This window comes from Pseudophryne corroboree, chromosome 2 (assembly GCF_028390025.1).
Source record: "Pseudophryne corroboree isolate aPseCor3 chromosome 2, aPseCor3.hap2, whole genome shotgun sequence".
Classification (NCBI taxonomy): domain Eukaryota; kingdom Metazoa; phylum Chordata; class Amphibia; order Anura; family Myobatrachidae; genus Pseudophryne; species Pseudophryne corroboree.
In genome coordinates, this window is record NC_086445.1 from 576,155,359 (window position 1) to 576,181,442 (window position 26,084).

Here is a 26,084-nt window from a genome sequence, read left to right on the forward strand (position 1 = left end):
TTAGTCCCTCGTAGCAGTGAGTCTGTTGCCAGCAGATCTCACTGAAAATAAAAAACCTAAAATAAACTTTTTTCTAGGAGCTCAGGAGAGCCCCTAGTGTGCATCCAGCTCAGCCGGGCACAAGATTCTAACTGAGGTCTGGAGGAGGGTCATAGAGGGAGGAGCCAGTGCACACCAGGTAGTCCTAAAGCTTTCTTTAGTTGTGCCCAGTCTCCTGCGGAGCCGCTATTCCCCATGGTCCTTACGGAGTCCCAGCATCCACTTAGGACGTCAGAGAAAATCTGTTAATGACTACACAATTTGAGACTGAAAATCACATATACATATATATATATATATATATATGTATGTATATATAAGTATATAGAAGTGAGATCAATCTGACCACAGTGCACCTGAATTGAGGGTCAGAACAGGACTGACATTACACAGTAAAGTCAGCACTCATACTAGCAGTCAGTCACATGTTAAAGCATTAGACATTGTCATATGAGAATACAACCCCCATTACAACTTATTTATAAGTAGGAAAATTGTACTTCTGTTTTTAACTGGTTCTTTTTCAATATAACATGCAGAAAACACAGTAATATACAGATCTCATATGCAATAGGTACTAAAAATTAACAATTCAAACTAACCAGTAGAGAGAATTTTTAGTACTGTATACCCTACCTCTGGAGAGCAGGATACAGGGAGACTCACCACACTTCCATATCCAAGCAGATGCGCTCGTGAGACGCTGAGTGGATTCAGACGCTACTGATGTACACTACCGCTCTTGATAACTGATAACGGACACAGTCGCTCAGCGACTTCCACGTGTATGCAGACGCTAAGGCCTGCGACGGTCTAGACGGGATCTCTAGTGTACACAACCGCAGCGTCTAAGCTGCGACCGAGTACCTTGTGGTAGCGCCTGAGCCGGAAGTGAGGTCATTCAGTTCATGAAACGAGAGACGCGCGGAAAATGGCCATGAACTCGGAGGAGGGGCGGCCAGGAGAGCGTCTGAATCCCCCTGTTGACTTAAACCCTAAGGATTGCGGCCTCTGCCTAGTCCTGGCGCCTATGATCTCTAGAGCGTAGCGCTGTCGCACTCGAGATGTTCGGCGCATCAACACACTGTTTGTAGTCTCCACCAAATCAGTGTAGCTGTGTCCGGACCCCCCTTGTTAGAGGAAATCCATAGACTTACCGTCCCCCCATGCTCCAGCCACAGCCTGGTTACGTCTGCTGGACCTGCTAGAACATCCGACACAGACGCCCGTCGAGACAGCACTAATACCGCGAAGGTAAGCGTTGTTGCGACACGGTGGGGAGTTGTTGGAGCGACTCTTTCCAGTATGCGTTTAAGACGCTGTTAAGAAAAGTCGCTCAAAAAATAAGAATTTACTTACCGATAATTCTATTTCTCGTAGTCCGTAGTGGATGCTGGGGACTCCGTCAGGACCATGGGGTTTAGCGGCTCCGCAGGAGACAGGGCACAATAATAAAAGCTTTAGGATCAGGTGGTGTGCACTGGCTCCTCCCCCTATGACCCTCCTCCAAGCCTCAGTTAGGATACTGTGCCCGGACGAGCGTGCATAATAAGGAAGGATATTGAATCCCGGGTAAGACTCATACCAGCCACACCAATCACACCGTACAACCTGTGATCTGAACCCAGTTAACAGTATGATAACAACGAAGGAGCCTCTGAAAAGATGGCTCACAACAAGAATAACCCGATTTTTGTAACAATAACTATGTACAAGTATTGCAGACAATCCGCACTTGGGATGGGCGCCCAGCATCCACTACGGACTACGAGAAATAGAATTATCGGTAAGTAAATTCTTATTTTCTCTAACGTCCTAAGTGGATGCTGGGGACTCCGTCAGGACCATGGGGATTATACCAAAGCTCCCAAACGGGCGGGAGAGTGCGGATGACTCTGCAGCACCGAATGAGAGAACTCCAGGTCCTCCTCAGTCAGGGTGTGCCCCTGACCAAGTAGCAGCTCGGCAAAGTTGTAAAGCCGAGACCCCTCGGGCAGCCGCCCAAGATGAGCCCACTTCCTTGTGGAATGGGCTTTTACTGATTTTGGCTGTGGCAAGCCTGCCACAGAATGTGCAAGCTGAATTGTACTACAAATCCAGCGAGCAATCGTCTGCTTAGAAGCAGGAACACCCATCTTGTTGGGTGCATACAGGCTAAACAGCGAGTCAGATTTTCTGACTCCAGTCGTCCTGGAAACATATTTTCAGGGCCCTGACAACGTCAAGTAACTTGGAGTCCTCCAAGTCCCTAGTAGCCGCAGGTACCACAATAGGTTGGTTCATGTGAAAAACAGAAAACACCTTAAGGAGAAATTGAGGACGAGTCCTCAATTCTGCCCTGTCAGAATGAAAAATTAAGTAAGGGCTTTTATATGATAAAGCCGCCCATTCTGACACACGCCTGGCTGAAGCCAGGGCTAATAGAATCTTCACCTTCCATGTGAAATATTTTAATTTCACAGTGGTGAGTGGATCAAACCAATGTGACTTTAGGAAACTCAAAACAACATTGAGATCCCAAGGTGCCACTGGGGGCACAAAAGGAGGCTGTATATGCAGTACCCCTTTTACAAACGTCTGAACTTCAGGCACTGAAGCCAGTTCTTTCTGGAAGAAATTTGACAGGGTCGAAATTTGAACCTTAATGGACCCTAATTTTTAGGCCCATAGACAGTCCTGTTTCAGGAAATGTAGGAAACGACCCAGTTGGAATTCCTCTGTAGGGACCTTCTTGGCCTCACACCACGCAACATATTTTCGCCAAATGCGGTGAAAATGTTTTTTTGGTTACATCCTTCCTGGCTTCGACCAGGGTAGGGATGACTTCATCTGGAATGCCCTTTCAGGATCCGGCGTTCAACTGCCATGCCGTCAAACGCAGCCGCGGTAAGTCTTGGAACAGACAAGGCCCCTGCTGGAGCAGGTCCTTTCTTAAAGGTAGAGACCACGGTACTTCCGTGACCATCTCTTGAAATTCCGGGTACCAAGTCCTTCTTGACCCATCCAGAACCACGAGTATCGTTCTTACTCATCTCCTTCTTATGATTCTCAGTACTTTTGGTATGAGATGCATAGGAAGGAACACATACCCTGACTGGTACACCCACAGTGTTACCAGAGCGTCCACCGCTATTGCCTGAGGGTCCCTTGACCTGGCGCAATATTTGTCTAGTTTTTTGTTCAGGCGGGACGCCATCATGTCCACCTTTGGTTTTTCCCAACGGTTTACAATCATGTGGAAGACTTCCCGCTGAAGTCCCCACTCTCCCGGGTGGAGGTTATGCCTGCTGAGGAAGTTTGCTTCCCAGTTTTCCACTCCCGGAATTAACACTGCTGAGAGTGTTATCACATGATTTTTCGCCCAGCGAAGAATCCTTGCAGTTTCTGCCATTTCCCTCCTGCTTCATGTGCCGCCCTGTCTGTTTACGTGGGCGACTGCCGTGATGTTGTCCCACTGGATCAATACCGGCTGACCTTGAAGCAGAGGTCTTGCTAAGCTTAGAGCCTTGTAAATTGCCCTTAGCTCCAGTATATTTATGTGGAGAGAAGTCTCCAGACTTGATCACACTCCCTGGAAATTTTTTCCTTGTGTGACTGCTCCCCAGCCACTCAGGCTGGCATCCGTGGTCACCAGGACCCAGTCCTGAATGTCGAATCTGCGGCCCTTTCATAGATGAGCACTCTGCAGCCACCGCAGAAGAAAACACCCTTGTCCTTGGAGACAGGGTTATCCGCTGATGCATCTGAATATGCGATCCGGACCATTTTCCCAGCAGATTCCACTGAAAGGTTCTTGCGTGAAATCTACCGAATGGGATCGCTTTGTAAGAAACCACCATTTTTCACAGGACCCTTGTGCAATGATGCACTGATACTTTTCCTGGTTTTAGGAGGTTCCTGACTAGCTCGGATAACTCCCTGGTCTTCTTCTCCGGGAGAAAACATCCTTTTCTGGACTGTGTCCAGAATCATTCTTAGGAACATTAGACGTGTCGTCGGAAAAAGCTGCGACTTTGGAATATTTAGAATCCACTCGTGCTGTCGTAGAACTACTTGAGATAGTGCTACTCCGACCTCCAACTGTTCTCTGGACCTTGCCCTTATCAGGAAAGCGTCCATATTTCTTTTAGGAAGAATCATCATTTCGGCCATTACCATGGTAAAGACCCAGGGTGCCGTGGACAATCCAAACGGCAGCGTCTGAACTGATAAGGACAGTTCTGTACCACGAACCTGAGATACCCTTTGGTGAGAAGGGCAAAATTTGGACATGTAGGTAAGCGTCCCTGATATCCAGTGACACCATATCGTCCTGGTTCGCTATCACTGCTCTGAGTGACTCCATCTTGATTTGAACCCTTGTATGTAATTGTTCAAATCTTTTAGATCTCACCGAGCCGTTTGGCTTCAGTACCACAATATAGTGTGGAATAATACCCCTTCCCTTGTTGTAGGAGGGGTACTTTGATTATCACCTGCTGGGAATACAGCCTGTGAATTTTTTTCCAATACTGCCTCCCTGTCGGAGGGAGACGTTGGTAAAGCAGACTTCAGGAACTTGTGAGGGGAAGACGTCTCGAATTTCCAATGTACACCAGGGATACTACGTGTAGGATCCAGGAGTCCACTTGCGAGTGAGCCCACTGCGTGCTGAAACTCTTGAGATGACCCCCCACCGCACCTGAGTCCGCTTGTATGGCCCCAGCGTCATGCTGCGGACTTGGCAGAAGCTGTGGAGGACTTCTGTTCCTGGGAATGGGCTGCCTGCTGCAGTCTTCTTCCCTTTCCTCTAACCCTGGGCAGATATGACTGGCCTTTTGACCGCCTGCCTTTATGGGTACGAAAGGACTGAGACTGAAAAGACTGTGTCCTTTTCTGCTGAGATGTGACTTGGGGTAACAAAAGTGTATTTTCCAGCTGTTGCCATGGCCACCAGGTCCGATGGACCGCCCCTTTATACGGCAATACTTCCATGTGCCGTCTGGAATCTGCATCACCTGACCACTGTCGTGTCTATAAACATCGTCTGGCAGATATGGACATCACATCTACTCTTGATGCCAGAATGCAAATATCCCTCTGCGCATCTCGCATATATAGAAATGCATCCTTAAAATGCTCTATAGTCAATAAAATATTGTTCCTGTCAAGGGTATCAATATTTTCAGTCAGGAAATCCGACCAAGCCCCCCCAGCGCTGCACATCCAGGCTGAGGCGATTGCTGGTCGTAGTATAACACCAGTATGTGTGTATATACTTTTTAGGATATTTTTCAGCTTCCTATCAGCTGGCTCTTTGAGGGCGGCCGTATCTGGAGACGGTAACGCCACTTGTTTTTATAAGCGTGTGAGCGCCTTATCCACCCTAAGGTGTGTTTCCCAACTCGCCCTCACTTCTGGCGGGAAAGGGTATACCTCCAATAATTTTCTATCGGAGGAAACCCACGTATCATCACACACTTTAATTTATCTGATTCAGGAAAAACTACAAGTAGATTATTCCCACCCTACATAATACCCTTATTTGTGGTACTTGTAGTATCAGAAATATGTAACACCTCCTTCATTGCCCTTAACATGTAACGTGTGGCCCTAAAGGAAAATACGTTTGTTTCTTCACCGTCGACACTGAATTCAGTGTCCGTGTCTGTGTCGACCAACTGAGGTAAATGGGCGTTTTTACAAGCCCCTGACGGTGTCTGAGACGCCTGGACAGGTACTAATTTGTTTGCCGGCCGTCTCATGTCGTCAACCGACCTTGCATCGTGTTGACATTATCACGTAATTCCTAAATAAGCCATCCATTCCGGTGTCGACTCCCTAGAGAGTGACATCACCAATACAGGCAATTTGCTCCGCCTCCTCACCAACATCGTCCTCCTACATGTCGACACACACGTACCGACACACAGCACACACACAGGGAATGCTCTGATAGAGGACAGGACCCACTAGCCCTTTGGAGAGACAGAGGGAGAGTTTGCCAGCACACACCAAAAAACGCTATAATTATATAGGGACAACCTTATATAAGTGTTTTCCCTTATAGCATCTTTTTTATATATTTCTAACGCCAAATTAGTGCCCCCCCTCTCTGTTTTAACCCTGTTTCTGTAGTGCAGTGCAGGGGAGAGCCTGGGAGCCTTCCCTCCAGCCTTTCTGTGAGGGAAAATGGCGCTGTGTGCTGAGGAGATAGGCCCCGCCCCTTTTTCGGCGGCCTCGTCTCCCGCTCTTAACGGATTCTGGCAGGGGTTAAATATCTCCATATAGCCTCCGGAGGCTATATGTGAGGTATTTTTAGCCAAAATAGGTATTCATTTGCCTCCCAGGGCGCCCCCCTCCCAGCGCCCTGCACCCTCAGTGACTGCCGTGTGAAGTGTGCTGAGAGGAAAATGGCGCACAGCTGCAGTGCTGTGCGCTACCTTTAGAAGACTGAGGAGTCTTCTGCCGCCGATTCTGGACCTCTTCTTACTTCAGCATCTGCAAGGGGGCCGGCGGCAAGGCTCCGGTGACCATCCAGGCTGTACCTGTGATCGTCCCTCTGGAGCTGATGTCCAGTAGCCAAGAAGCCAATCCATCCTGCACGCAGGTGAGTTCACTTCTTCTCCCCTAAGTCCCTCGTTGCAGTGATCCTGTTGCCAGCAGGACTCACTGTAAAATAAAAAACCTAAGCTAAACTTTTCTAAGCAGCTCTTTAGGAGAGCCACCTAGATTGCACCCTTCTCGGCCGGGCACAAAAATCTAACTGGCTTGGAGGAGGGTCATAGGGGGAGGAGCCAGTGCATACCACCTGATCAGAAAGCTTTACTTTTGTGCCCTGTCTCCTGCGGAGCCGCTATTCCCCATGGTCCTTTCAGGAACCCCAGCATCCACTAGGACGATAGAGAAAATAAGAATTTACTTACCGATAATTCTATTTCTCGGAGTCCGTAGTGGATGCTGGGGTTCCTGAAAGGACCATGGGGAATAGCGGCTCCGCAGGAGACAGGGCACAAAAGTAAAGCTTTCCGATCAGGTGGTGTGCACTGGCTCCTCCCCCTATGACCCTCCTCCAAGCCAGTTAGGTACTGTGCCCGGACGAGCGTACACAATAAGGGAGGAATTTTGAATCCCGGGTAAGACTCATACCAGCCACACCAATCACACCGTACAACTTGTGATCTAAACCCAGTTAACAGTATGATAACAGCGGAGCCTCTGAAAAGATGGCTCACAACAATAATAACCCGATTTTTGTAACTATGTACAAGTATTGCAGATAATCCGCACTTGGGATGGGCGCCCAGCATCCACTACGGACTCCGAGAAATAGAATTATCGGTAAGTAAATTCTTATTTTCTCTATCGTCCTAGTGGATGCTGGGGTTCCTGAAAGGACCATGGGGATTATACCAAAGCTCCCAAACGGGCGGGAGAGTGCGGATGACTCTGCAGCACCGAATGAGAGAACTCCAGGTCCTCCTTAGCCAGGGTATCAAATTTGTAGAATTTAGCAAACGTGTTTGCCCCTGACCAAGTAGCTGCTCGGCAAAGTTGTAAAGCCGAGACCCCTCGGGCAGCCGCCCAAGATGAGCCCACCGTCCTTGTGGAATGGGCATTTACATATTTTGGCCGTGGCAGGCCTGCCACAGAATGTGCAAGCTGAATTGTATTACACATCCAACTAGCAATAGTCTGCTTAGAAGCAAGAGCACCCAGTTTGTTGGGTGCATACAGGATAACAGCAAGTCAGTTTTCCTGACTCCAGCCGTCCTGGAACATATTTTCAGGGCCCTGACAACATCTAGCAACTTGGAGTCCTCCAAGTCCCTAGTAGGTGCAAGGCACCACAATAAGCTGGTTCAGGTGAAACACTGACACCACCTTAGGGAGAGAACTGGGGACGAGTCCGCAGCTCTGCCCTGTCCGAATGGACAAACAGATATGGGCTTTTTTGAGAAAAAACCACCAATTTGACACTCGCCTGGTCCAGGCCAGGGCCAAGAGCATGGTCACTTTTCATGTGAGATGCTTCAAATCCACAGATTTGACTGGTTTTAAACCAATGTGATTTGAGGAATCCCAGAACTACGTTGAGATCCCACAGTGCCACTGGAGGCACAAAAGGGGGTTGTATATGCAATACTCCCTTGACAAACTTCTGGACTTCAGGAACTGAAGTCAATTCTTTCTGGAAGAAAATCGACAGGGCCGAAATTTGAACCTTAATGGACCCCAATTTGAGGCCCATAGACACTCCTGTTTGCAGGAAATGCAGGAAACGACCGAGTTGAAATTTCTTTGTGGGGCCTTCCTGGCCTCACACCACGCAACATATTTTCGCCACATGTGGTGATAATGTTGTGCGGTCACCTCCTTTCTGGCTTTGACCAGGGTAGGAATGACCTCTTCCGGAATGCCTTTTTCCCTTAGGATCCGGCTTTCCACCGCCATGCCGACAAACGCAGCTGCGGTAAGTCTTGGAACAGACATGGTACTTGCTGAAGCAAGTCCCTTCTTAGCGGCAGAGGCCATAAGACCTCTGTAAGCATCTCTTGAAGTTCCGGGTACCAAGTCCTTCTTGGCCAATCCGGAGCCATGAGTATAGTTCTTACTCCTCTACGTCTTATAATTCTCAGCACCTTAGGTATGAGAAGCAGAGGAGGGAACACATACACCGACTGGTACACCCACGGTGTTACCAGAACGTCCACAGCTATTGCCTGAGGGTCTCTTGACCTGGCGCAATACCTGTCCCGTTTTTTGTTCAGACGGGACGCCATCATGTCCACCTTTGGTATTTCCCAACGGTTTACAATCATGTGGAAAAAACTTCCCGATGAAGTTTCCACTCTCCCGGGTGGAGGTCGTGCCTGCTGAGGAAGTCTGCTTCCCAGTTTCCATTCCCGGGATGAAACACTGCTGACAGTGCTATCACATGATTTTCCGCCCAGCGAAAAGTCCTTGCAGTTTTTGCCATTTCCCTCCTGCTTCTTGTGTCGCCCTGTCTGTTTACGTGGGCGACTGCCGTGATGTTTTTCCCACTGGATCAATACCGGCTGACCTTGAAGCAGAGGTCTTGCTAAGCTTAGAGCATTATAAATTTACCCTTAGCTCCAGTATATTTATGTGGAGAAAAGACTCCAGACTTGATCACACTCCCTGGAAATTTTTTCCTTGTGTGACTGCTCCCCAGCCTCTCGGGCTGGGCTCCGTGGTCACCAGCATCCAATCCTGAATGCCGAATCTGCGGCCCTCTAGAAGATGAGCACTCTATAACCACCACAGGAGAGACACCCTTGTCCTTGGATATAGGGTTATCCGCTGATGCATCTGAAGATGCGATCCGGACCATTTGTCCAGCAGATCCCACTGAAAAGTTCTTGCGTGAAATCTGCCGAATGGAATTGCTTCGTAGGAAGCCACCATTTTTACCAGGACCCTTGTGCAATGATGCACTGTTTTTAGGAGGTTCCTGACTAGCTCGGATAACTCCCTGGCTTTCTCTTCCGGGAGAAACACCTTTTTCTGGACTGTGTCCAGAATCATCCCTAGGCACAGCAGACGTGTCGTCGGGATCAGCTGCGATTTTGGAATATTTAGAATCCACCCGTGCTGTTGTAGCAGTATCCGAGATAGTGCTACTCCGACCTCCAACTGTTCCCTGGACTATGCCCTTATCAGGAGATCGTCCAAGTAAGGGATAATTAAGACGCCTTTTCTTCGAAGAAGAATCATCATTTCGGCCATTACCTTGGTAAAGACCCGGGGTGCCGTGGACAATCCAAACGGCAGCGTCTGAAACTGATAGTGACAGTTCTGCACCACGAACCTGAGGTACCCTTAGTGAGAAGGGCAAATTTGGGACATAGAGGTAAGCATCCCTGATGTCCCGGGACACTATATAGTCCCCTTCTTCCTGGTTCGTTATCACTGCTCTGAGTGACTCCATCTTGATTTGAACCTTTGTAAGTGTTCAAATTTTTTTTTTTTTTTTTTTTAGAATAAGTCTCACCTAGCCTTCTGGCTTCAGTACCACAATATAGTGTGGAATAATACCCCTTTTCTTGTAGTAGGAGGGGTAATTTAATTATCACCTGCTGGGAATACAGCTTGTGAATTTTTTTCCATACTGCCTCCTTGTCGGAGGGAGACCTTGGTAAAGCAGACTTCAGGAGCCTGCGAAGGGGAAACGTCTCGACATTCCAATCTGTACCCCTGGGATACTACTTGTAGGATCCAGGGGTCCTGTACGGTCTCAGCGCCATGCTGAGAACTTGTCAGAAGCGGTGGAACGCTTCTGTTCCTGGGAATGGGCTGCCTGCTGCAGTCTTCTTCCCTTTCCTCTATCCCTGGGCAGATATGATCTTATAGGGACGAAAGGACTGAGGCTGAAAAGACGGTGTCTTTTTCTGCAGAGATGTGACTTAGGGTAAAAACGGCGGATTTTCCAGCAGTTGCCGTGGCCACCAGGTCCGATGGACCGACCCCAAATAACTCCTCTTCCTTTATACGGCAATACACCTTTGTGCCGTTTGGAATCTGCATCACCTGACCACTGTCGTGTCCATAACATCTTCTGGCAGATATGGACATCGCATTTACTCTTGATGCCAGAGTGCAAATATCCCTCTGTGCATCTCGCATATATAGAAATGCATCCTTTAAATGCTCTATTGTCAATAAAATACTGTCCCTGTCAAGGGTATCAATATTTTTAGTCAGGGAATCCGACCAAGCCACCCCAGCTCTGCACATCCAGGCTGAGGCGATCGCTGGTCGCAGTATAACACCAGTATGTGTGTATATACTTTTTATGATATTTTCCAGCCTCCTGTCAGCTGGTCCTTGAGGACGGCCCTATCTATAGACGGTACCGCCACTTGTTTTGATAAGCGTGTGAGCGCCTTATCCACCCTAAGGGGTGTTTCCCAACGCGCCCTAACTTCTGGCGGGAAAGGGTATACCGCCCATAATTTTCTATCGGGGGGAACCCACGCATCATCACACACTTTATTTAATTTATCTGATTCAGGAAAAACTACGGTAGTTTTTTCACATCCCACATAATACCCTCTTTTGTGGTACTTGTAGTATCAGAAATATGTAACACCTCCTTCATTGCCTTTAACGTGTGGCCCTAATAAGGAATACGTTTGTTTATTCACCGTCGACACTGGATTCAGTGTCCCTGTCTGTGTCTGTGTCGACCGACTAAAGTAAACGGGCGTTTTAAAACCCCTGACGGTGTTTTTGAGACGTCTGGACCGGTACTAATTGTTTGTCGGCCGTCTCATGTCGTCAACCGACCTTGCAGCGTGTTGACATTATCACGTAATTCCCTAAATAAGCCATCCATTCCGGTGTCGACTCCCTAGAGAGTGACATCACCATTACAGGCAATTGCTCCGCCTCCTCACCAACATCGTCCTCATACATGTCGACACACACGTACCGACACACAGCACACACACAGGGAATGCTCTGATAGAGGAGAGGACCCACTAGCCCTTTGGAGAGACAGAGGGAGAGTTTACCAGCACACACCAAAAACGCTATAATTATATAGGGACAACCTTATATAAGTGTTTTCCCTTATAGCATCTTTTTTATATATTTCTAACGCCAAATTAGTGCCCCCCCTCTCTGTTTTAACCCTGTTTCTGTAGTGCAGTGCAGGGGAGAGCCTGGGAGCCTTCCCTCCAGCCTTTCTGTGAGGGAAAATGGCGCTGTGTGCTGAGGAGATAGGCCCCGCCCCTTTTTCGGCGGCCTCGTCTCCCGCTCTTAACGGATTCTGGCAGGGGTTAAATATCTCCATATAGCCTCCGGAGGCTATATGTGAGGTATTTTTAGCCAAAATAGGTATTCATTTGCCTCCCAGGGCGCCCCCCTCCCAGCGCCCTGCACCCTCAGTGACTGCCGTGTGAAGTGTGCTGAGAGGAAAATGGCGCACAGCTGCAGTGCTGTGCGCTACCTTTAGAAGACTGAGGAGTCTTCTGCCGCCGATTCTGGACCTCTTCTTACTTCAGCATCTGCAAGGGGGCCGGCGGCAAGGCTCCGGTGACCATCCAGGCTGTACCTGTGATCGTCCCTCTGGAGCTGATGTCCAGTAGCCAAGAAGCCAATCCATCCTGCACGCAGGTGAGTTCACTTCTTCTCCCCTAAGTCCCTCGTTGCAGTGATCCTGTTGCCAGCAGGACTCACTGTAAAATAAAAAACCTAAGCTAAACTTTTCTAAGCAGCTCTTTAGGAGAGCCACCTAGATTGCACCCTTCTCGGCCGGGCACAAAAATCTAACTGGCTTGGAGGAGGGTCATAGGGGGAGGAGCCAGTTCACACCACCTGATCGGAAAGCTTTACTTTTGTGCCCTGTCTCCTGCGGAGCCGCTATTCCCCATGGTCCTTTCAGGAACCCCAGCATCCACTAGGACGATAGAGAAAATAAGAATTTACTTACCGATAATTCTATTTCTCGGAGTCCGTAGTGGATGCTGGGGTTCCTGAAAGGACCATGGGGAATAGCGGCTCCGCAGGAGACAGGGCACAAAAGTAAAGCTTTCCGATCAGGTGGTGTGCACTGGCTCCTCCCCCTATGACCCTCCTCCAAGCCTCAGTTAGGATACTGTGCCCGGACGAGCGTACATAATAAGGAAGGATATTGAATCCCGGGTAAGACTCATACCAGCCACACCAATCACACCGTACAACTTGTGATCTGAACCCAGTTAACAGTATGATAAACGCAAAGGAGCCTCTGAAAAGATGGCTCACAACAATAATAACCCGAATTTTTGTAACAATAACTATATACAAGTATTGCAGACAATCCGCACTAGGGATGGGCGCCCAGCATCCACTACGGACTACGAGAAATAGATTTATAGGTAAGTAAAATCTTATTTTCTCTGACGTCCTAGTGGATGCTGGGACTCCGTAAGGACCATGGGGATTATACCAAAGCTCCCAAACGGGCGGGAGAGTGCGGATGACTCTGCAGCACCGAATGAGAGAACTCCAGGTCCTCCTCAGCCAGGGTATCAAATTTGTAGAATTTAGCAAACGTGTTTGCCCCTGACCAAGTAGCTGCTCGGCAAAGTTGTAAAGCCGAGACCCCTCGGGCAGCCGCCCAAGATGAGCCCACTTTCCTTGTGGAATGGGCTTTTACTGATTTTGGCTGTGGCAATCCTGCCACAGAATGTGCAAGCTGAATTGTACTACAAATCCAACGAGCAATCGTCTGCTTAGAAGCAGGAGCACCCAGCTTGTTGGGTGCATACAGGATAAACAGCGAGTCAGATTTTCTGACTCCAGCCGTCCTGGAAACATATTTTCAAGGCCCTGACAACGTCAAGCAACTTAGAGTCCTCTAAGTCCCTGGTAGCCGCAGGTACCACAATAGGTTGGTTCATGTGAAATGCAGAAACCACCTTAGGTAGAAATTGAGGACGAGTCCTCAATTCCGCCCTGTCAGAATGAAAAATTAAGTAAGGGCTTTTATATGATAAAGCCGCCAATTCTGACACACGCCTGGCTGAAGCCAAGGCTAACAGCATCGACACCTTCCATGTGAGATATTTTAAGTCCACAGTGGAAAGTGGTTCAAACCAATGTGACTTTAGAAAACTCAACACCACATTGAAATCCCAAGGTGCCACTGGAGGCACAAAAGGAGGCTGTATGTGCAGCACCCCTTTTACAAATATCTGAACTTCAGGTACTGAAGCCAGTTCTTTCTGGAAGAAAATCGACAGGGCCGAAATTTGAACCTTAATGGACCCTAATTTTAGGCCCATAGACAGTCCTGTTTGCAGGAAATGAAGGAAACGACCCAGTTGAAATTCCTCTGTAGGGGCCTTCTTGGCCTCACACCACGCAACATATTTACGCCAAATGCGGTGATAATGTTTTGCGGTTACGTCCTTCCTGGCTTTGACCAGAGTAGGAATGACTTCTTCTGGAATGCCTTTTTCCCTCAGGATCCGGCGTTCAACCGCCATGCCGTCAAACGCAGCCGCGGTAAGTCTTGGAACAGACAAGGCCCCTGCAGTAGCAGGTCCTTTCTTAGAGGTAGAGGCCACGGTTCGTCCGTGAGCATCTCTTGAAGTTCCGGGTACCAAGTCCTTCTTGGCCAATCCGGAACCACGAGTATAGTTCTTACTCCTCTCCTTCTTATGATTCTCAGTACTTTTGGTATGAGAGGCAGAGGAGGGAACACATACACTGACTGGTACACCCACGGCGTTACCAGAGCGTCCACTGCTATTGCCTGAGGGTCCCTTGACCTGGCGCAATATCTGTCCAGTTTTTTGTTTAGACGTGACGCCATCATGTCCACCTTTGGTTTTTCCCAACGGTTTACAATCAGGTGGAAGACTTCTGGGTGAAGTCCCCACTCTCCCGGGTGAAGGTCGTGTCTGCTGAGGAAGTCTGCTTCCCAGTTGTCCACTCCCGGAATGAACACTGCTGACAGTGCTATCACATGATTTTCCGCCTAGCGAAGAATCCTTGCAGCTTCTGCCATTGCCCTCATGCTTCTCGTGCCGCCCTGTCTGTTTACGTGGGCGACTGACGTGATGTTGTCCGATTGGATCAACACCGCCTGACCCTGAAGCAGAGGTTTTGCTTGACTTAGGGCATTGTAAATGGCCCTTAGTTCCAGAATGTTTATATGAAGAGATGTTTCCATGCTTGACCACAAGCCCTGGAAATTCCTTCCCTGTGTGACTGCTCCCCAGCCTCTCAGGCTGGCATCCGTGGTTACCAGGATCCAATCCTGATTGCCAAATCTGCGGCCCTCTAGTAGATGAGCACTCTGCAGCCACCACAGAAGAGACACCCTTGTCCTTGGCGACAGGGTTATCCGCTGATGCATCTGCAGATGCGATCCGGACCATTTGTCCAGTAGATCCCACTGAAACGTTCTTGCATGGAATCTTCCGAATGGAATCGCTTCGTAAGAAGCCACCATTTTTCCCAGGACCCTCGTGCACTGATGCACTGAGACCTGGCCTGGTTTTAGGAGGTTACTGACTAGCTCGGATAACTCCCTGGCCTTCTCCTCCGGGAGAAACACCTTCTTCTGGACTGTGTCCAGAATCATTCCTAGGAACAATAGACGTGTCGTTGGAATCAGCTGCGATTTTGGAATATTTAGAATCCACCCGTGCTGACGTAACACTACCTGAGATAGTGCTACTCCGACTTCTTAACTGTTCCCTGGATCTTGCCCTTATCAGGAGATCGTCCAAGTAAGGGATAATTAAAATGCCTTTTCTTCGTAGAAGAATCATCATTTCGGCCATTACCTTGGTTAAGACCCGAGGTGCCGTGGACAATCCAAACGGCAGCGTCTGAAACTGATAATGACAGTTTTATACTACAAACCTGAGGTACCCTTGGTGAGAAGGGTATATTGGGACGTGGAGATAAGCATCTTTGATGTCCAGAGACACCATATAGTCCCCTTCTTCCAGGTTCGCTATCACTGCTCTGAGTGACTCCATCTTGAATTTGAACCTTTTTATGTAAGTGTTCAAGGATTTCAGATTTAAAATTGGTCTCACCGAGCCGTCCGGCTTCGGTACCACAAACAGCGTGGAATAATACCCCTTTCCTTGTTGCAGGAGGGGTACCTTGATTATCACCTGCTGGGAATACAGCTTGTGAATGGCTTCCAAAACTGCCTCCCTGTCGGAGGGAGACTTTGGTAAAGCAGACTTCAGGAACCGACGAGGGGGAAACGCCTCGAATTCCAGTTTGTACCCCTGCGATACTACCTGTAGAATCCAGGGATCCACTTGCGAGTGAGCCCACTGCGCGTTGAAATTCTTGAGACGGGCCCCCACCATATCTGAGTCTGCTTGTAAAGCCCCAGCGTCATGCTGAAGACTTGGCAGAAGCAGGGGAGGGCTTCTGCTCCTGGGAAGCGGCTGCATGGTGCAGTATTTTTCCTCTTCCTCTGCCCCGGGGCAGAAAGGAGTGGCCTTTTGCTCGCTTGTACTTATGGGAACGAAAGGACTGAGTTTGAAAAGACGGTGTCTTTTTCTGCTGATGTGAAGTGACCTGGGGTAAAAAATAAGATTTTACTTACCGATAAATCTATTTCTCGGAGTCCGTAGTGGATGCTGGGGTTCCTGAAAGGACCATGGGGAATAGCGGCTCCGCAGGAGACAGGGCACAAAAAGTAAAGCTTTTCCAGATCAGGTGGTGTGCACTGGCTCCTCCCCCTATGACCCTCCTCCAGACTCCAGTTAGGTACTGTGCCCGGACGAGCGTACACAATAAGGGAGGATTTTGAATCCCGGGTAAGACTCATACCAGCCACACCAATCACACCGTACAACTTGTGATCTAAACCCAGTTAACAGTATGATAACAGCGGAGCCTCTGAAAGATGGCTTCCTTCAACAATAACCCGAATTAGTTAACAATAACTATGTACAACTTATGCAGATAATCCGCACTTGGGATGGGCGCCCAGCATCCACTACGGACTCCGAGAAATAGATTTATCGGTAAGTAAAATCTTATTTTCTCTATCGTCCTAGTGGATGCTGGGGTTCCTGAAAGGACCATGGGGATTATACCAAAGCTCCCAAACGGGCGGGAGAGTGCGGATGACTCTGCAGCACCGAATGAGAGAACTCCAGGTCCTCCTTAGCCAGAGTATCAAATTTGTAAAATTTTACAAACGTGTTCTCCCCTGACCACGTAGCTGCTCGGCAAAGTTGTAATGCCGAGACCCCTCGGGCAGCCGCCCAAGATGAGCCCACCTTCCTTGTGGAGTGGGCCTTTACAGATTTAGGCTGTGGCAGGCCTGCCACAGAATGTGCAAGTTGGATTGTGCTACAGATCCAACGAGCAATCGTCTGCTTAGACGCAGGAGCACCCATCTTGTTGGGTGCATACAATATAAACAACGAGTCAGATTTTCTGACTCCAGCTGTCCTTGCAATATATATTTTTAATGCTCTGACAACGTCCAGTAACTTGGAGTCCTCCAAGTCACTTGTAGCCGCAGGCACTACAATAGGCTGGTTCAGATGAAATGCTGACACCACCTTAGGGAGAAAATGCGGACGAGTCCGCAGTTCTGCCCTGTCCGAATGGAAAATCAGATATGGGCTTCTGTAAGATAAAGCTGCCAGTTCTGACACTCTCCTGGCCGAAGCCAGGGCTAGAAGCATGGTCACTTTCCATGTGAGATATTTCAAATCCACCTTTTTTAGTGGTTCAAACCAATGAGATTTTAGAAAGTCCAAAACCACATTGAGATCCCACGGTGCCACTGGAGGCACCACAGGAGGCTGTATATGCAGCACTCCCTTAACAAAGGTCTGGACTTCAGGGACTGAAGCCAATTCTTTTTGAAAGAAAATCGACAGGGCCGAAATTTGAACCTTAATAGATCCCAATTTGAGACCCATAGACAATCCTGATTGCAGGAAATGTAGGAATCGACCCAGTTGAAATTCCTCCATCGGAGCACTCCGATCCTCGCACCACGCAACATATTTTCGCCAAATTCGGTGATAATGTTGCACGGTTACTTCCTTCCTTGCTTTAATCAAAGTAGGAATGACTTCTTCCGGCATGCCTTTTTCCTTTAGGATCTGGCGTTCAACCGCCATGCCGTCAAACGCAGCCGCGGTAAGTCTTGAAACAGACAGGGACCCTGCTGAAGCAAGTCCCTCCTTAGAGGTAGAGGCCACGGATCTTCCGTGATCATCTCTTGAAGTTCCGGGTACCAAGTCCTTCTTGGCCAATCCGGAACCACTAGTATCGTTCTTACGCCTCTTTGCCGTATAATTCTCAATACTTTTGGTATGAGAGGCAGAGGAGGAAACACATACACCGACTGGTACACCCAAGGCGTTACCAGCGCGTCCACAGCTATTGCCTGCGGATCTCTTGACCTGGCGCAATACCTGTCCAGTTTTTTGTTGAGGCGAGACGCCATCATGTCCACCATTGGTCTTTCCCAACGGGTTACCAGCATGTGGAAGACTTCTGGATTAAGTCCCCACTCTCCCGGGTGAAGATCGTGTCTGCTGAGGAAGTCTGCTTCCCAGTTGTCCACTCCCGGGATGAACACTGCTGACAGTGCTATCACATGATTCTCTGCCCAGCGAAGAATCCTTGCAGCTTCTGCCATTGCACTCCTGCTTCTTGTGCCGCCCTGTCTGTTCACATGGGCGACTGCCGTGATGTTGTCCGACTGGATCAACACCGGTTTTCCCTGAAGCAGAGGTTCTGCCTGGCTTAGAGCATTGTAGATTGCTCTTAGTTCCAGAATGTTTATGTGAAGAGACGTTTCCAGGCTCGTCCATACTCCCTGGAAGTTTCTTCCTTGTGTGACTGCTCCCCAGCCTCTCAGGCTGGCGTCCGTGGTCACCAGGATCCAATCCTGTATGCCGAATCTGCGGCCCTCCAATAGATGAGCACTCTGCAACCACCACAGAAGAGACACCCTTGTCCTTGGAGACAGGGTTATCCGCAGGTGCATCTGAAGATGCGACCCTGACCATTTGTCCAACAGATCCCTTTGGAAAATTCTTGCGTGGAATCTGCCGAATGGAATTGCTTCGTAAGAAGCCACCATTTTTCCCAGGACTCTTGTGCATTGATGTACAGACACCTTTCCTGGTTTTAGGAGGTTCCTGACAAGCTCGGATAACTCCTTGGCTTTTTCCTCCGGGAGAAAAACCTTTTTCTGAACCGTGTCCAGAATCATCCCTAGGAACAGCAGACGAGTTGTCGGCATTAACTGGGATTTTGGAATATTCAGAATCCACCCGTGCTGTTTTAGCACTTCTTGAGACAGTGCTAATCCCATCTCTAGCTGTTCTCTGGACCTTGCTCTTATTAGGAGATCGTCCAAGTATGGGATAATTAATACGCCTTTTCTTCGAAGAAGAATCATCATCTCGGCCATTACCTTTGTAAAGACCCGAGGTGCCGTGGACAATCCGAACGGCAGCGTCTGAAACTGATAGTGACAGTTTTGTACAACGAACCTGAGGTACCCCTGGTGTGAGGGGTAAATTGGAACGTGGAGATACGCATCCTTGATGTCCAAGGATACCATAAAGTCCCCCTCTTCCAGGTTCGCTATCACTGCTCTGAGTGACTCCATCTTGAACTTGAACTTCTTTATGTACAGGTTCAAGGACTTCAGATTTAGAATAGGCCTTACCGAGCCATCCGGCTTCGGTACCACAAAAAGAGTGGAATAATACCCCTTCCCTTGTTGCAGAAGAGGTACCTTGACTATCACCTGCTGAGAGTACAGCTTGTGAATGGCTTCCAAAACCGTCTCCCTTTCGGAGGGGGACGTTGGTAAAGCAGACTTCAGGAAACGGCGAGGTGGATCTGTCTCTAATTCCAACCTGTACCCCTGAGATATTATCTGCAGGATCCAGGGATCTACTTGCGAGTGAGCCCACTGCGCGCTGTAATTTTTGAGACGACCCCCCACCGTCCCCGAGTCCGCTTGAGAAGCCCCAGCGTCATGCTGAGGCTTTTGTAGAAGCCGGGGAGGGCTTCTGATCCTGGGAAGGAGCTGCCTGTTGCTGTCTCTTCCCTCGACCTCTGCCTCGTGGCAGATATGAATAGCCCTTTGCTCTCTTATTTTTAAAGGAACGAAAGGGCTGCGGTTGAAAGGTCGGTGCCTTTTTCTGTTGGGGAGTGACTTGAGGTAGAAAGGTGGATTTCCCGGCTGTAGCCGTGGCCACCAAATCTGATAGACCGACTCCAAATAACTCCTCCCCTTTATACTGCAAAACTTCCATATGCCGTTTTGAATCCGCATCGCCTGTCCACTGTCGCGTCCATAAAGCTCTTCTGGCCGAAATGGACATAGCACTTACCCGTGATGCCAGTGTGCAGATATCCCTCTGTGCATCACGCATATAAAGAAATGCATCCTTTATTTGTTCTAACGACAGTAAAATATTGTCCCTGTCCAGGGTATCAATATTTTCAATCAGGGACTCTGACCAAACTACCCCAGCACTGCACATCCAGGCAGTCGCTATAGCTGGTCGTAGTATAACACCTGCATGTGTGTATATACTTTTTTGGATATTTTCCATCCTCCTATCTGATGGATCTTTAAGTGCGGCCGTCTCAGGAGAGGGTAACGCCACTTGTTTAGATAAGCGTGTTAGCGCCTTGTCCACCCTAGGAGGTGTTTCCCAGCGCTCCCTAACCTCTGGCGGGAAAGGGTATAATGCCAGTAATTTCTTTGAAATTATCAGCTTTTTATCAGGGGCAACCCACGCTTCATTACACACGTCATTTAGTTCTTCTGATTCAGGAAAAACTATAGGTAGTTTTTTCACACCCCACATAATACCCCGTTTAGTGGTACCTGTAGTATCAGCTAAATGTAACGCCTCCTTCATTGCCAAAATCATATAACGTGTGGCCCTACTGGAAAATACGGTTGATTCGTCACCGTCACCACTGGAGTCATCGCCTGTGTCTGGGTCTGTGTCGACCGACTGAGGCAAAGGGCGTTTCACAGCCCCTGACGGTGTTTGAGTCGCCTGGACAGGCACTAATTGATTGTCCGGCCGTCTCATGTCGTCAAACGACTGCTTTAGCGTGTTGACACTATCCCGTAGTTCCATAAATAAAGGCATCCATTCTGGTGTCGACTCCCTAGGGGGTGACATCCTCATATTTGGCAATTGCTCCGCCTCCACACCAATATCGTCCTCATACATGTCGATACACACGTACCGACACACAGCAGACACACAGGGAATGCTCCTAACGAAGACAGGACCCACTAGCCCTTTGGGGAGACAGAGGGAGAGTTTGCCAGCACACACCAAAAGCGCTATATATATATATATATATATATATATATATATATATATCAGGGAAAGCCTTATAATAAGTGCTCCCTTATAGCTGCTTTGTTATATCAAAATATCGCCATAAATTTGCCCCCCCTCTCTGTTTTACCCTGTTTCTGTAGTGCAGTGCAGGGGAGAGACTAGGGAGCCGTCCTGACCAGCGGAGCTGTGAGAGGAAATGGCGCCGTGTGCTGAGGAGATAGGCCCCGCCCCTTTTCTGGCGGGCTCGTCTCCCGCTATTTAGAGAAATCAGGCAGGGGTTAAATATCTCCATATAGCCTCTGGGGCTATATGTGAGGTATTTTTAGCCTTTATATAGGTTACATTTGCCTCCCAGGGCGCCCCCCTCCCAGCGCCCTGCACCCTCAGTGACTGCCGTGTGAAGTGTGCTGAGAGGAAAATGGCGCACAGCTGCAGTGCTGTGCGCTACCTTTAGAAGACTGCAGGAGTCTTCAGCCGCCGATTCTGGACCTCTTCTGACTTCAGCATCTGCAAGGGGGCCGGCGGCGCGGCTCCGGTGACCATCCAGGCTGTACCTGTGATCGTCCCTCTGGAGCTTGATGTCCAGTAGCCAAGAAGCCAATCCATCCTGCACGCAGGTGAGTTGACTCCTTCTCCCCTCAGTCCCTCGCTGCAGTGATCCTGTTGCCAGCAGGAATCACTGTAAAATAAAAAACCTAGCTAAACTTTTTCTAAGCAGCTCTTTAGGAGAGCCACCTAGATTGCACCCTTCTCGGCCGGGCACAAAAATCTAACAGGAGTCTGGAGGAGGGTCATAGGGGGAGGAGCCAGTGCACACCACCTGATCTGGAAAAGCTTTACTTTTTGTGCCCTGTCTCCTGCGGAGCCGCTATTCCCCATGGTCCTTTCAGGAACCCCAGCATCCACTAGGACGATAGAGAAAGGTGGATTTTCCAGCCGTTGCCGTGGCCACCAGGTCCGATAGACCAGCCCCAAATAACTCCTCCCCTTTATACGGCAATACTTCCATGTGCCGTTTGGAATCCGCATCCCCTGACCAATGTCGCGTCCATAACGCTCTTCTGGCAGAGATGGACATAGCACTTACTCTTGATGCCAGGGTGCAAATATCCCTCTGTGCATCACGCATATATAGTAATGCATCCTTTAAATGTTCTATAGTTAACAAAATATTGTCCCTATCCAGGGTATCAATATTCTCAGTCAGGGAATCCAACCATGCGACTCCAGCACTGCACATCCAGGCTGAGGCGATTGCTGGTCGCAGTATAACACCAGTATGTGTGTATATACTTTTTAGGATATTTTCCAGCCTTCTATCAGCTGGTTCTTTGAGGGTGGCCGTATCAGGAGACGGTAACGCTACTTGTTTAGATAAACGTGTGAGCGCCTTTAACTACCCTAGGGGGTGTTTCCCAACGCGCCCTAACCTCTGGCGGGAAGGGATATAATGCTAATAATTTTTTAGAAATTAGCTGTTTTTTATCGGGGGAAACCCACGCTTTATCACACACCTCATTTATTTCCTCTGACTCAGGAAAAACTATAGGTAGTTTTTTCACACCCCACATAATACCCTTCTTTGTGGTACTTGTAGTGTCAGAAAGGTTCAATGCCTCTTTCATTGCCGTGATCATGTAACGTGTGGCCCTACTGGACATTACGTTTGTCTCGTCACCGTCGACACTAGACTCAGTATCTGTGTCAGGGTCTGTGTCGACCCACTGAGGTAACGGGCGTTTTAGCGCCCCTGGCGGTGTCTGAGACGCCTGGACAGGCACTAATTGATTTGCCGGCTGTCTCATGTCGTCAACAGTTTTTTGCAAATTGCTGACATTATCACTTAATTGTTTAAATACAATCATCCAGTCAGGTGTCGACTCCCTAGGGGGTGACATCACCAACACAGGCAACTGCTCCGCCTCCACATCATTTTCCTCCTCATACATGTCGACACACGCGTACCGACACACAGCACACACACCGGGAATGCTCTGATAGAGGACAGGACCCCACTTAGCCCTTTGGAGAGACAGAGGGAGAGTCTGCCAGCACACACCCAGCGCTATATATATATATATACACATACAGGGATAACCTTATATAAGTGTTATTCCCTTATAGCTGCTGTTATTATCGTTATTTGCTGCCAAAAATGCCCCCCCTTCTCTTTTTTACCCTGATTCTGAAGCAGGACTGCAGGGGAGAGTCAGGGAGCCGTCCTTCCAGCGGAGCTGTGAGGGAAAATGGCGCTTGTGTGCTGAGGAGATAGGCTCCGCCCCTTCACGACGTCCTTATCTCCCGCTTTTTTGTGTAAAAATGGCAGGGGTTAAAATACATCCATATAGCCCAGGAGCTATATGTGATGTATTCTTTTTGCCACCTAAGGTATATACTGTTATATTGCGTCTCAGGGCGCTCCCCCCCAGCGCCCTGCACCCTCAGTGACCGGAGTGTGAAGTGTGCTGAGAGCAATGGCGCACAGCTGCGGTGCTGTGCGCTACCTTAGTCTGAAGACAGGATGTCTTCTGCCGCCGATTTCACCGGACCTCTTCGTCTCTTCTGGCTCTGTAAGGGGGACGGCGGCGCGGCTCCGGTGACCCATCCAGGCTGAACCTGTGATCGTCCCTCTGGAGCTAATGTCCAGTAGCCTAAGAAACCCGATCCACTCTGCACTCAGGTGAGTCCGTTTCTTCTCCCCTTAGTCCCACGATGCAGTGAGCCTGTTGCCAGCAGGACTCACTGAAAATAAAAAAACCTAAACTAAACTTTTATTCTAAGCAGCTCAGGAGAGCCACCTAGATTGCACCCTTCTCGGCCGGGCACAAAAATCTAACTGAGGCTTGGAGGAGGGTCATAGGGGGAGGAGCCAGTGCACACCACCTGATCCTTAAGCTTTTATTTTGTGCCCTGTCTCCTGCTGAGCCGCTATTCCCCATGGTCCTTACGGAGTCCCAGCATCCACTAGGACGTCAGAGAAATAAAAAAAATAAATGAAAAAAGTGAACAAGTGACCATGTCACACTACTATTCCCAATTGTACTCCATGTGGATGGTAAATTAAGCAAATGTTGGAAAAACATGAAACACACGTGTCGACATAGACACTATCATCCAGATAAAGTTATTAGTATCATCCTTCAGTGCTGCATGGAAAAAAAAGTTCTCTTCCTGCTCTGTTCCCAAGACCCTTTATGAGCTTGACCTATGCAACACAGATAGGCATTTGACATTTCCAATACCCCTTTTACACAGAAAGTCAAATTACCGGGTGAAGAAGTTCTACACGGTAATTAGCCAATCAACGCGGGTCCTTTTTCTGTGTGAAAATGTCATCCCGGGTTGAAATTCCAGGGACTTCGATCCAGAAATTTACCAGGGTCGGAGACCCGGGAATTTCAACCCGGGCTGACCCTTTCACACAGAAGCTGTATTGATCCACAAATTACTGGGTAGAAATGCTTCACCCTATAATGCGCTTGTCTGTACCGCTTTTCCACCAAAATCCCAGGTCTGATACAGATTTATTTTATTTTTTTACCCAACATTTTGCCAGGTCTCACTCTTCAATTTCCCCGTTTCCAGGGCACTGCATTCCCGGGTTGACAGTTTCCACTGAATAAGGGGAAACCTGGGATAGCACAATGAAACCTGTATTGTCATAACAAAATGGCCTTTGTGGCACTCTCTCTGCTGTCACCTGTGCCCAGAGCCCAATCTGTTGTGTGTGCCCACCTCTTCCAACAGCGACCAGCATGTGAAACCAGACTCCAGCGCCCTCTCTGTGCTCTGTCACCTGTGCAAAGTGCTAAATTGTAGCCTGTGGCAGGCTCTCTCAACAGCGACCAGCATGAAACAGCCTCTCCCAGCATTTCCTCTGGTCCCTGGGCAATGACATCAGATGCCAGCACCCAGAAGGGACCAATCAGCAGCTTTTTTGAAATTCCCAGGTCGAAAAATCCTGTGCCAGAGCAGTTTCCACAGCAGCTCACCCTGGAAAGACACGCTAAAAACTCTGCTTGTAACCAGTGTGGAAATCCCTGGTCACTTTACCCGGGATTTTTGACTTATCTGTTCCCACTGACAAAAATCACAGGCAGGTGCGTGCTCATGTGTAAAGACAGGGATTTTCATGTCAGTGGAAAACGGGTATGAAAGGGGCCATCGGCAAAATGACCCAGCACTCAAATGAAGGGAAAAAAATGGGATTTTCAGACATTTCTGTCTGAAAAGGCTATGAGACGCGACTCGCAAGCCCACACTGCGGAGGTTTGACATCGGCACATGTGCAGTAATGTTAGTGTGACATCTTTTGCAAAAAAATACAGCTTGATAATGAGATCACCGGGACTGACCATTAGCACTTAGTCTGTCCAAACATTTATAAAATGATACAAAGTGACAAGATTCTTCGTGATCATAATTAACAGATCTTTAAATAGAACACTGTAAAATACCTCCATTTTCCAATAAATCCATTCCATCCCGCTGGTCTCTTGAACCCATTTCACAGCTCCCTTGACCACTATCTGAATCACTTCCCAAGACTTTATTATCAAGAGTCTGGTCTTGAGACACCAAACAATCCTACAATAAAATAAAATAAACGAGTATCTAAACATTAGAGTGAATAAACTGCACAATGCATTAACCAACAGAGGAAGAAGGGGGGGAAAAAAAAAGAAATGCAGAAAATGGTAACATAGCAGTACAATACCCAATGTTTATTTGAGAATAGCTTGAATACTACAGACTATCTTTATCATGTGCTTCACACAATCCAAAATAACACAACAGCATGGTATGTAATCAAATTAATGCATTTTAATGTATGGTAGTGCCATAAATATAAATCAAATTACAATTATTTCAACACCATCTCCCTGCCTGTCCTAAAATAACTTATAGCAGTAGACCTCATTACCACAATGTTTTTCCAATATATAATAGGAATTTGAAAATAATTCACAGTAATCAAATGATATTTATATATGGCATAACCCAGTATAGCATAATTTCAGGGGCCTGGGGATGCACGCTATTAACTAGAAAGCGCACCATGTAACGAGTAGAAGCAGGGGAACACAGATGCCATCATCTGAATATTCACGAACATAACTTTTGAAGCCGAAATGCGGCAACACAACCAGTCCCTCCTGTGCACACATATAACACAGGGCGCAGGGTACGAGGCTGGCACACATGTGAAGGGTTAACGAA

At 48.4% G+C, this 26,084-nt stretch overlaps 1 protein-coding gene across 4 annotated transcripts in view; it reads right to left on the bottom strand.

The window, feature by feature from the left end:
• CLSPN (claspin) overlaps positions 1-26,084 on the bottom strand; it is a 410,714-nt gene that overhangs the window by 384,157 nt on the left and 473 nt on the right. For 3 of the 4 annotated variants that reach the window (XM_063954464.1, XM_063954465.1, XM_063954463.1), the window contains exon 2: positions 25,322-25,451. In XM_063954464.1, the coding sequence (XP_063810534.1) occupies positions 25,322-25,451 (130 nt within the window). Of the gene's footprint in view, positions 1-25,321; positions 25,452-25,922; positions 26,076-26,084 lie in introns of those variants that run through there. The other variant, XM_063954466.1, reaches the window with a different exon arrangement.